The sequence below is a fragment of the Cherax quadricarinatus genome, chromosome 17 (assembly GCF_038502225.1).
Source record: "Cherax quadricarinatus isolate ZL_2023a chromosome 17, ASM3850222v1, whole genome shotgun sequence".
In the NCBI taxonomy this organism is placed as follows: Eukaryota; Metazoa; Arthropoda; class Malacostraca; order Decapoda; family Parastacidae; genus Cherax; species Cherax quadricarinatus.
In genome coordinates this window covers 20,151,402-20,164,475 of record NC_091308.1, presented here as the reverse complement: position 1 = coordinate 20,164,475, position 13,074 = coordinate 20,151,402, and the positions used below count along the sequence as shown (strand labels likewise).

General features: G+C 37.9%; 1 protein-coding gene across 1 annotated transcript in view; it reads left to right on the top strand.

Moving 5' to 3' along the window:
• Phlpp (PH domain leucine-rich repeat protein phosphatase) overlaps positions 1–13,074 on the top strand; it is a 209,241-nt gene that overhangs the window by 156,710 nt on the left and 39,457 nt on the right. The window contains exons 13-14 of the mRNA XM_070086002.1: positions 9,563–9,745; positions 12,602–12,799. Of these exons, the coding sequence (XP_069942103.1) occupies positions 9,563–9,745; positions 12,602–12,799 (381 nt within the window). The remainder of the gene's footprint in view (positions 1–9,562; positions 9,746–12,601; positions 12,800–13,074) is intronic.

Sequence of the window (13,074 nt, the reverse complement as noted above, 5' to 3'; positions counted from 1 at the left end):
CCCTCTGGACAACAGTTTTGGTAATCCCGCACCTCCTCCTAACTTCCAAACTACGAATTCTCTGCATTATATTCACACCACACATTGCCCTCAGACATGACATCTCCACTGCCTCCAGCCTTCTCCTCGCTGCAACATTCATCACCCACGCTTCACACCCATATAAGAGCGTTGGTAAAACTATACTCTCATACATTCCCCTCTTTGCCTCCAAGGACAAAGTTCTTTGTCTCCACAGACTCCTAAGTGCACCACTCACTCTTTTTCCCTCATCAATTCTATGATTCACCTCATCTTTCATAGACCCATCCGCTGACACGTCCACTCCCAAATATCTGAATACGTTCACCTCCTCCATACTCTCTCCCTCCAATCTGATATTCAATCTTTCATCACCTAATCTTTTTGTTATCCTCATAACCTTACTCTTTCCTGTATTCACCTTTAATTTTCTTCTTTTGCACACCCTACCAAATTCATCCACCAATCTCTGCAACTTCTCTTCAGAATCTCCCAAGAGCACAGTGTCATCAGCAAAGAGCAGCTGTGACAACTCCCACTTTGTGTGTGATTCTTTATCTTTTAACTCCACGCCTCTTGCCAAGACCCTCGTATTTACTTCTCTTACAACCCCATCTATAAATATATTAAACAACCACGGTGACATCACACATCCTTGTCTAAGGCCTACTTTTACTGGGAAAAAATTTCCCTCTTTCCTACATACTCTAACTTGAGCCTCACTATCCTCGTAAAAACTCTTCACTGCTTTCAGTAACCTACCTCCTACACCTTACACTTGCAACATCTGCCACATTGCCCCCCTATCCACCCTGTCATACGCCTTTTCCAAATCCATAAATGCCACAAAGACCTCTTTAGCCTTATCTAAATACTGTTCACTTATATGTTTCACTGTAAACACCTGGTCCACACACCCCCTACCTTTCCTAAAGCCTCCTTGTTCATCTGCTATCCTATTCTCCGTCTTACTCTTAATTCTTTCAATTATAACTCTACCATACACTTTACCAGGTACACTCAACAGACTTATCCCCCTATAATTTTTGCACTCTCTTTTATCCCCTTTGCCTTTATACAAAGGAACTATGCATGCTCTCTGCCAATCCCTAGGTACCTTACCCTCTTCCATACATTTATTAAATAATTGCACCAACCACTCCAAAACTATATCCCCACCTGCTTTTAACATTTCTATCTTTATCCCATCAATCCCGGCTGCCTTACCCCCTTTCATTTTACCTACTGCCTCACAAACTTCCCCCACACTCACAACTGGCTCTTCCTCACTCCTACAAGATGTTATTCCTCCTTGCCCTATACACGAAATCACAGCTTCCCTATCTTCATCAACATTTAACAATTCCTCAAAATATTCCTTCCATCTTCCCAATACCTCTAACTCTCCATTTAATAACTCTCCTCTCCTATTTTTAACTGACAAATCCATTTGTTCTCTAGGCTTTCTTAACTTGTTAATCTCACTCCAAAACTTTTTCTTATTTTCAACAAAATTTGTTGATAACATCTCACCCACTCTCTCATTTGCTCTCTTTTTACATTGCTTCACCACTCTCTTAACTTCTCTCTTTTTCTCCATATACTCTTCCCTCCTTGCATCACTTCTACTTTGTAAAAACTTCTCATATGCTAACTTTTTCTCCCTTACTACTCTCTTTACATCATCATTCCACCAATCGCTCCTCTTCCCTCCTGCACCCACTTTCCTGTAACCACAAACTTCTGCTGAACACTCTAACACTACATTTTTAAACCTACCCCATACCTCTTCGACCCCATTGCCTATGCTCTCATTAGCCCATCTATCCTCCAATAGCTGTTTATATCTTACCCTAACTGCCTCCTCTTTTAGTTTATAAACCTTCACCTCTCTCTTCCCTGATGCTTCTATTCTCCTTGTATCCCATCTACCTTTTACTTTCAGTGTAGCTACAACTAGAAAGTGATCTGATATATCTGTGGCCCCTCTATAAACATGTACATCCTGAAGTCTACTCAACAGTCTTTTATCTACCAATACATAATCCAACAAACTACTGTCATTTCGCCCTACATCATATCGTGTATACTTATTTATCCTCTTTTTCTTAAAATATGTATTACCTATAACTAAACCCCTTTCTATACAAAGTTCAATCAAAGGGCTCCCATTTTCATTTACACCTGGCACCCCAAACTTACCTACCACACCCTCTCTAAAAGTTTCTCCTACTTTAGCATTCAAGTCCCCTACCACAATTACTCTCTCACTTGGTTCAAAGGCTCCTATACATTCACTTAACATCTCCCAAAATCTCTCTCTCTCCTCTGCATTCCTCTCTTCTCCAGGTGCATACACGCTTATTATGACCCACTTCTCGCATCCAACCTTTACTTTAATCCACATGATTCTTGAATTTACACATTCATATTCTCTTTTCTCCTTCCATAACTGATCATTTAACATTACTGCTACCCCTTCCTTTGCTCTAACTCTCTCAGATACTCCAGATTTAATCCCATTTATTTCCCCCCACTGAAACTCTCCTACCCCCTTCAGTTTTGTTTCGCTTAGGGCCAGGACATCCAACTTCTTTTCATTCATAACATCAGCAATCATCTGTTTCTTGTCATCCGCACTACATCCACGCACATTTAAGCAACCCAGTTTTATAAAGTTTTTCTTCTTCTCTTTTTTAGTAATTGTATACAGGAGAAGGGGTTACTAGCCCATTGCTCCCGGCATTTTAGTCGCCTCATACGACACGCATGGCTTACGGAGGAAAGATTCTTTTCCACTTCCCCATGGACAATAGAAGAAATAAAAAGAACAAGAGCTATTTAGAAAAAGGAGAAAAACCTAGATGTATGTATATATATATATGCATGTGCGTGTCTGTGAAGTGTGACCAAAGTGTAAGTAGGAGTAGCAAGATATCCCTGTTATCTTAGCGTGTTTATGAGACAGAAAAAGAAACCAGCAATCCTACCATCATGCAAAACAGTTACAGGTTTTTGTTTCACAGTCATCTGGCAGGACGGTAGTACTTCCCTGGGTGGTTGCTGTCTACCAACCTACTACTATATATATGTATATATATATATATATATATATATATATATATACATATATATATATATATATATATATATATACATATATATAATCTTCATGTTTATTTATTTTTATTTATTTATTTCAGTAACTATTAAAGGGCTTAATAGCAGCCAATGTATTGAAAGGGTGCAGTTTCTCTAATTGCCTGCTTAACACTATCCAAAACCCTACTATCATGTTGCCTGCAGATGGGCTTCAGCACTAGAGGCAGACTAAGCTTTTAGTCTCTCTCAACAACTGGGCCACTATGACATGGTCTTGGATGCTATGGAGGACAAACACAATGCAGATGTAGCATACACAGACTTTAACCCTTTGAGGGTTTCGGACGTACTAGTACGTCTTACGTGCAGGGGTTTTTGACGTACTAGTACACATAAATTCTAGCACCATCAAATCTCGCGGGAAAAGGCTGGTAGGCCTCCATTTGAAAGAATGGGTCTATGTGGTCAGTGTGCACTGTATAAAAAAATCCTGCAGCACACAGTGCATAATGAGAAAAAAAAAACTTTGACCGTTGTTTTTGGAATAAAACAGCGACTTTGCACTGTATATTCGTATGGTATTTATTGTTGTATTCTAGTTTTCTTGGTCTCATTTTATAGAATGGAAGGCATATCACAGAAGTTGTGATGATTTTGACTGGTTTTACAATGAAAAGTACCTTGAAATTGAGCTCAAAGTAGCAGAAATGTTCGATTTTTACCAAAGTTCAAAAGTAAACAAATCATGCCAAGCGTCCAATACACATCAACTGGTGAGTCTAATATTCCTTTGCAAGTGCGCCAATATGATTTATACCTTTTTTTACACTAATGCAGTAGTCTGCATAACAGTAAATCTTCTATTTTTTGTGAGAATAAAAATTCAAAGTGGAAAGCAAAAGAATGTAAGAGGGGCCTTGAGACGTGACTAATGAACAGAGGAAATGTCATTTTAGTGCCAGGAATGTATTTCTCGTTTGTTCTGGACCCAATTCGGAAATTGGCATTTTTTGGAATTTGTGTGAAATTGGCAAAATTGCTAAATTCTGACCGCTGTATTGGATAGTTGAAAATCGTAAATGGGTGGTTTCTTGCACTTATTCAATAGAAAAAATGTAGTTCTAGCGAAATATTCATGTTTTTTGTCGACTAGTACAGTGGAATTGGCCGAAAATGGGGCTCAAAGTGGGCAAAATCGCCGATGCGTAAACATCGCCGAGACCGCTAACTTCGCAAGAACATAATTCCGTAAGTTTTCCATCAAATCTCATAATTTTGGTTTGGTGTCATTATGATTGGGAAAAGATTCTCTGTCTTTTCATAAGAATTTTTTTTTTTTTTTTTTAAATTTGGCCGACCCTGAGAACGAGTTTCTGAGAGGGCCTGTCGACCCTCAAAGGGTTAAAGAACAAAAAAGCACTAGTGTGATTTTTGTAAGTGATTCATTTTGGACTGAAACGTCATGGTAAGCTCCTCTCTCCTGTGTGAGAGTTATTTGTGTATATACAGACTTGCAAAAGCCTTCAACAGGTGTGATCATGGTGTAATAGCACACAAAATGTATGATTAAGGAATAACAGGAAAAGTTGGTAGATGGATCTATAACTTTCTAACAAATAAAACACAGAGTAATAGTAAACAGAGTAAAGTCAAAAGTGGCTATAGTGAAAAGCTGTTCCACAAGGCACAGTCTTCTCTCCCATCCTGTTCCTCACTTGTATATCTGACAGATGTAAGCCATAAGACCGTGTCTTCCTTTGTCGATGATACCCGATTTTGCATGACAGTGTCATCCATCGAAGACACTGCAAGTCTCCAAGTGGACATCAACCAAGTCTTTAAATGGGCTGCAGAAAACAATATGAAGTTCAATGAAGACAAATTTCAACTACTCTGATATGAAAAACTTAAGGAAATTACAACTGAATTGGAATTTTAAACAAATTCCAACCACACAATAGAGTGAAAAACTAATGTGAAGGACCTGCCTGCAAATCAATTTAAAGCTCTACTTAAAAATCACCTCATCTCCCAAAATTAACCAAACGCTATACTTTATTACCTACCAGCAACTCAAAAAATCCCAAATGATTTATGATTGCTCAATTAATTAAGCATTATTTAAAATTTAAGTGTTTCAATCTCATTATTGTAAATTGTGCTAAATTGTAATACTGTACTAATTTTTTGTGTACAGCCTCTTCTCACTTAATGATGGAGTTCTGTTCCTAAGAGTATGTTGGTAGGTGAATTGGTTGTTAAGTGTGGAGCATACTATACTAGTAGTGGGTTTGTGTCAACTATCTTTAGATATTTTTTTTAATGTCACCTTTTCATCATTTATAACATTTCTAGTATATTTTAAATGTTTATACAGTAGTGTATTGTATACTGTAATGGCGGAAATCAGCTCTAATATACATTACTTGGATTTGCAAACTGGTTGGAGAGCTGGTCGTAAGTCCAAACGGTCAGTAAATGAGTACGTCACTAAGTGAGGAGAGGTTGTACTTCACCTCAACTATAAATTTAATTACTGTAAACCACTAGCTACCTCTGTTGTAATAAGGAAAACAATGTATAATTAAAATTTACCACTGTTTATGTATCTAGTATTAAGTAGTCTGTAAGCATTAGGTTTAATTTGCCCAAAATGCCCCAGCATGCTAGTGGTTTTCTTTGTACCCATCTACATGCTTTGTATACATTCACACATTGTAACCTATGCAAAGAAATAAATTTGATTTGATAATGTCAGAGGATCTCACTTTCAGAGATGACAATAGTGTATCTACCACAGCTGCTAGGAAAATGATAGGATAGGTAATGAGACCCTTCAAAACTAGGGATGCCAAACCCATGATGATTCTCTTCCACTCACTTGTTCTCTCTAGGCTGGCGAAATTGCAGACCTGGAGAATGTACAGAGAACTTTCACGGTATATATAAGTATGATAAAGCACCTAAATTACTGGGAACAGTTGAAGTCCCTTGATATATACTCCCTGGAAAGCAGGCGAGAAAGGTACACACAATAATTTACACTTGGAAAATCCTAGAGGGACTAGTCCCAAATCTGCACATGAAAATCACTCCATATGAAAGCAAAAGACTTAGCAGGCAATGCAACAACCCCCCAATGAAAAAGCAGGGGCACCACAAGTACATTAAGAGACAACACAATAAGTGTCAGGGGCCCAAGACTGTTCAACTGCCTCCCAGCATACATGAGGAGGATTACCAATAGACTCCTGACTGTCTTCAAGAAGGCACTGGACAGGCTCCTAAAGTCAGTACCTGACCAGCTGAGTTGTGGTTCATATGTTGGCTTGTGTGCGGCCAGCAATAACAGCCTCGTTGATCAGGGCCTGGTCCACCGGGAGGCCTGGTCATTAATTGGGCTGTGGGGGTGTTGACCCCCTAACCACTCTCCAGCTAAGGAGGCTACACATCTCCATGTCCAACAGTCACACTTAACCTCTGCAGCAGCCACAGTTTCCCTACTGCTATGAGAATTCCCATCCAGTGTGGCTCATTGCATGTACTGAGCTTTGTCTGGCCATGATATAATAATAAGAATAATGTGAGTAAGGGGAACAGCAAAAAATGTGGAACACTACAGTTGATAGGAAAAGCAGGCTTAAATTAAGCCATCTACGAAAATGGAGATTACTAGAAAAAAAAAAAAAAGCTGAAAAATGAGTGTGCAGGATACTCAAAGGCTGTTAGGGTATTATAAATTTGTACAAACATAAATACTCCTAATTCTTTTTAAGAAGTTATGCTGTAAATCTTCCAATGATTTCCCCATCTAAAGTACTGTACTTAAAACTTACACTAAGGTACAGTGGAACCTCGACTTGTGAGTCTAATCCATTCCGTGACTTAGTTTGTAACTCAATTTGCTCGTGCATCAAATCAATTTTCCTCATTTAATCCATTCCAGCAGAATTCCTGCTCTCGGGAAGCAAGACAAAATACTTCAATATAATGCTAATATCAACTCTTTGGCTTATTTATCTACCACAGTTGATCTAATATGACATAATAAACAATATTTATTTATTTATTTATTTATTTTATGTCTTTGCAAACAGTACATTGAGATTTTATATTTACAATAGTGGGTTGCAATGCAAAGAGCCTCTATTATGCCTAGGCATTATGGGCCAACTTAACATTATTGGCTTACAGACTACTTAACATTAAGGATTTTATCATAGTTGTACAGTAGGACAGTAATTATTTCATAGTTGAACAGTAGATTATTAATTATAAGTGAATTAAATTTGTATAAGACAAAGGATATATTCATATAGTCTAAAATGCTTTTTGTGAAAACAATGGTTCAGTTATATTCCTGTCAACAATGGATAAAAAGTTCTAAGTGATTGTTGAAGTTATGATGTGGGAGTACATAGGTGAGTATGTGTGTACTGAGTATTTAGCATTTAGTCTAGGGTGATTAAGTGGCTTTTGAGAAGAGTCTTAAACTGATTTTCAGACTGGGTTACTTTAATATCTTCTGGTAATGAATAACATATTTTAGGGCCCTTAGAGTTTTTACACAGTGTGATAAGGACACAAGGTATATCAAAAAGAGATCTGTGTCTTGTGTTGTGGTCATGTGCCCTGTTTAAGTTGGTGAGGAGAAGTTTGAGTGGAGGGCTTATATTTGCGTGTATTGTTCTGTGTATGTAGTAGGCACATGAATAAGTATGGATGTTCTTAATGGTGAGCAGATTCAGACTTTTGAAAATTGGTGGAGTGTGCTGGCGGGAGTGGGAATTCGTTATCATTCTTACTGCTGCCTTTTGCTGGGTTATGAGGGGTTTTAGGTGATTGGATGTTGTTGATCCCCCATGCACAAATTCCATATGTAAGATAAGGGTATATGAGTGTATGGTACAGTGCCAGGAGAGCTGATTGTGGAACGTAGTACCTTATCTTTGATAGTATGCCTATAGTCTAGTCTTGGAGATTTTCTTGGTGATTTGTTGTATGTGTGTCCAGAACTTAAGGCTACTGTCAAGGTGGATACATAGGAATTTTCCCTCTGTGAGTCTTGTGACTGATGATCCATTTAGCGTTATGTTAATCGGATCATTTGCAACTTTGTTTCCAAACTGAATGAAATAGGTTTTATCAGAGTAAGTTTATTAGTCATCATCCAGGCAGATATTTTCTGCAATTCGGCATTGACTGTGTTTGCTAGTATGACTGTGTTTGGGTGGGAAAAGACATATGTAGAGTCATCTGCAAATAATGTGGGTTTGAGTAGCTGTGATGCATTCGGTAGGTCATTGATGTACAGTGGACCCTTGAGTTTCGGCAGCCTCGACTTTCGTGAAATTCGACCTTCGGCGAGTTTTTTTGGAAAAATTTGGCCTTGAGTTTCGTGAAAAAACTCATTTCGGCGACCATCCAGTACCCATCCGCCCGTCACCGCGCACACAAAGCCAGTCTCTCATGCCATTCTCGCTCAGTGTGCCATTGTTTACCAACACGTGACCATCACCCCGCGGGTTCATACAATACATTTCATAATAATCCATTGTTTTTTGTGCTTGCAACTGCTAAATAAGTCATCATGGACCCAAGGAAAGCTAGGTAAATAAAGTGAGTGACGGGGATGTGGAAGAGTTGGTGGAGGACCACAGGGAAGAGCTAACCACTGACGAACTGCAAGAGCTTCAACTGGAACAGCATCAGACCACAGCCGAGGAACTTGCTTCAGAGGCTTGCATTTTGCACAGTTATTTTGCCAAATTTCTTTTTTCTAACCATAAGTCTGAAAAAAGCACAAAGGATAGTGCTGAGAAGAAAAAGAGGATGATGTCCATGAAATTAAAGCATGAAATCATAGATAAACACAAGCAAGGTGTGTGGGTTGTGGGTTGAGGGGGGAAGCTCACTCATAACTCGGATTTTGGCTCGTAACTCAGAGCAAAAAATCGACCGAGCGACAGTTTGTATCTCGAAAAACTTGTATGTTGGGGCACTCCTAAGCTGAGGTTCCACTGTACTATCTTTTTTTTTTTTCCCTCAACAAACCTGCTGTATACCACTGAGGCAGGGTGACCTGAAAAGAACAACAAAAGTTTTTCTTTTAAAATTTAGTAATTTATACAGAAGGGGTTATTAGCCTCTTTCTCCTGGCATTTTAGTCGCCTCTAATGACATGCATGACTTACAGAGGAAGAATTCTTTTCCACATTCCCTTGGAACGAGGTATTATCTATAGACAATAATACTATACAGTGTACAGAAAAACTGAAAGCGATACCTGAGAGAGAATGAGAAAAGGAGGCAGGTGGTGTATTATGTTGCTGCTAGAGTTGCTTTTCACAATTACCTTAGAAATAGATAATCAACTGTTACTATTTTCTAAGTGAGTCAGCCAAGCTTTACTGCCTCAGACAGTTAATTATGATTACAGATCAAGGAGACCAGTTAGTGTTGTGGATGTCACCAGTCGGTCTGGCCGTTCTCTACCCTTGACAAGACCACAGGCAAACTCGCAGCAGAGTGACAGCGACCAGAGAAGTAGTGACCACACCAAGGACACTTCTAACTTACCCTGGACACTAGGGTTTGCAGAAGCCATAGGTAGAGATTCCAAGTAAGTTAATTTTATTCTAGTGATGTCCAATGCCTTTTATTAACTGAAATTCTTTGAGGCATTTAGTAAATATTTCATGTCATACAAATTAATTGTGATTTGTCATTTTAATACATTGCCATCTCATTTAAGTGAATCATAGTTTGATTATTTATTTGATAAGTTTTTATTTTTAGGCTGTATGTATCCACTCTTAAGCTGCTATGATATACACTTGTATACTGCAGATGTACATTAAATATGTTAGAGTTGACATACTGTATTGGTTTTAATAAAAGAAAAAATATTTAAATTGCTTTGCATTTTTAGCAGCAACAGTATTGTTAGGGATGTGAATTATCTTCACTGCTATGCATGAGTTAGTATACATATATTCAGTTTAAGTTAGTGAAAAAATAATTACTTTTTATTAGTAAAAGCACAGAATTTTTTCCTGCAGATACTCTGCAGGAGTTTTTTTTTTTCAATGAACAGGAACTACAGAAACCATTGTACAAACTCCTATAAGTTATTTAAGTAAATTAATGTTGAACATTTGCCAAACCAGTGTCTTGGGTAGTTGATGGAGTGGCCTCTGATACCATGGTCCATTAATTTGGAGTACAGCAGTTCATGGTCGACTGTATCTAAAGCTTTACGTAAATCAATGAAAATTCCCAGCGGGACTTCTTTCTTTTCAAGTGCAGTATATATTAGTTCTAGCATGTATATAATAGCATCATTTGTGCTTTTATTATTCCTGAATCCAAACCGACAAGGGTTTAATATGTTGTGTGATACAAGGTAGGAATAGATCCGTCTATGAATTAATTTTTCAAAGATTTTAGAGAGCAGTGGTAAGTTAGATATTGGTCTATAGTTATTCAAGTCAGCTTGGTCACCTCCTTTATGGATCGGAGTGACCCTTGCTATTTTGAGAATTGTTGAGAAGGTAGATGATTCAATGGATTTGTTATAGAGCGTTGCAATAATTGGTGACAATACTTGGGAAGCTTTTTTGTACATCAAAGCAGGCAAGTTGTTTATGTCCCCTGCCTTGTTTTTAAGGGTGTTTATGATGAGTGTAACTTCAATGGAGTTGGTTGGAGCTAGAAATAGCGTATTTGGGTAGGTACCTATGAGGTAGTCTGATGGACGGGTGTTTGTGCTTGGTATTTTGTTTGCTAGATTTTTTCCTATGGTGGAGAAGAAAACATTAAGTCTGTTTGCTGTTTCGGTTGGAGTGAGTAGGGGTTCATCTGATTTTGTTAGTTTGATTGCTTTGTTTTTGGATAACTTTTTAGTTCCAAGAATTTCAAATAGAGTTTTCCAGGTTTTTTTTCATATCACCTTTGATGTTATGTAATCTATTTTCATAATACAATTTTTTTGACCTTCTTATCAGGCTGGTAAGCGCTGACGAGTAATTTTTCGACTGTTCTCTAGTTATTTGACCCATTCTATACTGTTTTTCATATTTGTGCTTTGTTTGAAAGATCTTCAGTCTTGTGAAGTGATTGAATGAAGATGAAGATACAGCAAGTTACTTAGAGTACAGTAGAAATAAAATGGGACAAAATATGTTACAAATTATGTATGGGAGTTGAAAGATGGCTGGAAGAACAGGCATATATAATATCCTGTATGTCAGATAGGGGTACTATTTGCCTTTTAATAATATAATAATTTAACCATTATTATTATTATTAACATTTATGAGTGGAGTGCTGACCCATACAGGTCATAGAGTGCCTGGGGAAATGGGAGGTAGTTGGGTTCAGTCTAAGGAAGGGAAGGGAAGGTAACATCAGGTCAGGTTCAGTACCATAGATCAGGAGCCAGGTCACCACTATCAAAGAACCTCCTTTGAAGGGTAATTAAATCAAATCTGGAGTTTGAAGAAGACTTGTATCAAGTGATACAGCCCTTTGTAGTGGTATCTCATGAAAGTAAAAGGTCTGGTTTTGCTACAATGTATGTTTTTTTTCTTGAACCATTTGTTGGCTTGCAGCCATTCTATTATAATAATAATAATAATAATATTAATAATTTTCAACACTCCAGCCACCTCCCACCAAGGTAGGGTGACCCAGAAAAGAAAGAAACACTTTCACCATCATTCACACATAATCACTGTCTTTGCAGAGGTGCCCAGATGTGACAGTTTAGATGTCACCCCAAACAGCCAATATCCCAAACCCCTCCTTTAAAGTGCAGGCATTGTACTTCTCATTTCCAGGACTCATGTCCGACTGACAAGTTTCCCTGAATCCCTTCACAAAATATTACCCTACTCACACTCCAACAGCTCGTCAGGTCTCAAAAACCATTAGTCTCCATTCACTCCTATCTAACACACTCACACATGCCTGCTGCATGTCCAAGCCCCTTGCATACAAAACCTCTTTTACCCCTCCCTCCATCGTTTCTTAGGATGACCCCTACCCTTCCACTACAGTTTTATACACCCAAGTCATTCTGTTTTGCTCCATCTTCTCTAAATAACCAAACCACCTCAACAACCACTCTTCAGCCCTCTGAATAATACTTTTTGTAACTCCACATCTCCTGATTTTCACACTACAAATTCTCTGCATAATATTTACACCACACATTGTCCTTATTATTTATTTATTTATTATTATTTTCATCCCTTCATTGGAAAATACAGAACTGATGAGTATGATAGATGAAAAAACTTCAAGGATACTTGGTAATTTTTAAATATTTAGGAACCCATTGAATGAAATGTTCAGTAGTTTTAATTCTATCTCTGTTTAAAAGGCAGTCATATGGAAAAGGAAAAATTATTTTAATGCAAAAGCATTTCTTTATTTTACATGTACAATGCAGTATACTACATTTCTACTATAACAGGCTAACAATTGGACAGTTGCGAGTGCCAGATGTGGGTGGCTTAGGGAGTGTTGGGATAGCTGCTGTGGCTGATGGTGGCCAAGAAATGGGAAGTGTTGGCAGTTTGCTGGCACTGCTTCCAACACTCTTACAAGAAGAATGTGCTTGTTCCCACACTCGCACATATGCCCTCAAATATGCTCTATTAACAGCTCTCAGGTGATCATTACTGTACTTTCCATATTGTTTTTATTTTTCCACAAAATCTGAATAACAGTTGTGTGGTCATTACATTTGGTAAATATGGTAAATTAAATATTTAAAATTTACTTCTATTTTTAGTTTCACATTTCAAGTTTCCTAGGTTTTAACTTTGACTATTCCTTTCACTATTTGTTAATATACCAGGCTGCTGCTGTAAAGCAAAAATCCATGTAAAGTGAATTGCCCTTTTTTCACTTTTAAATGCATATAAATGCTGATAACATGTTTAC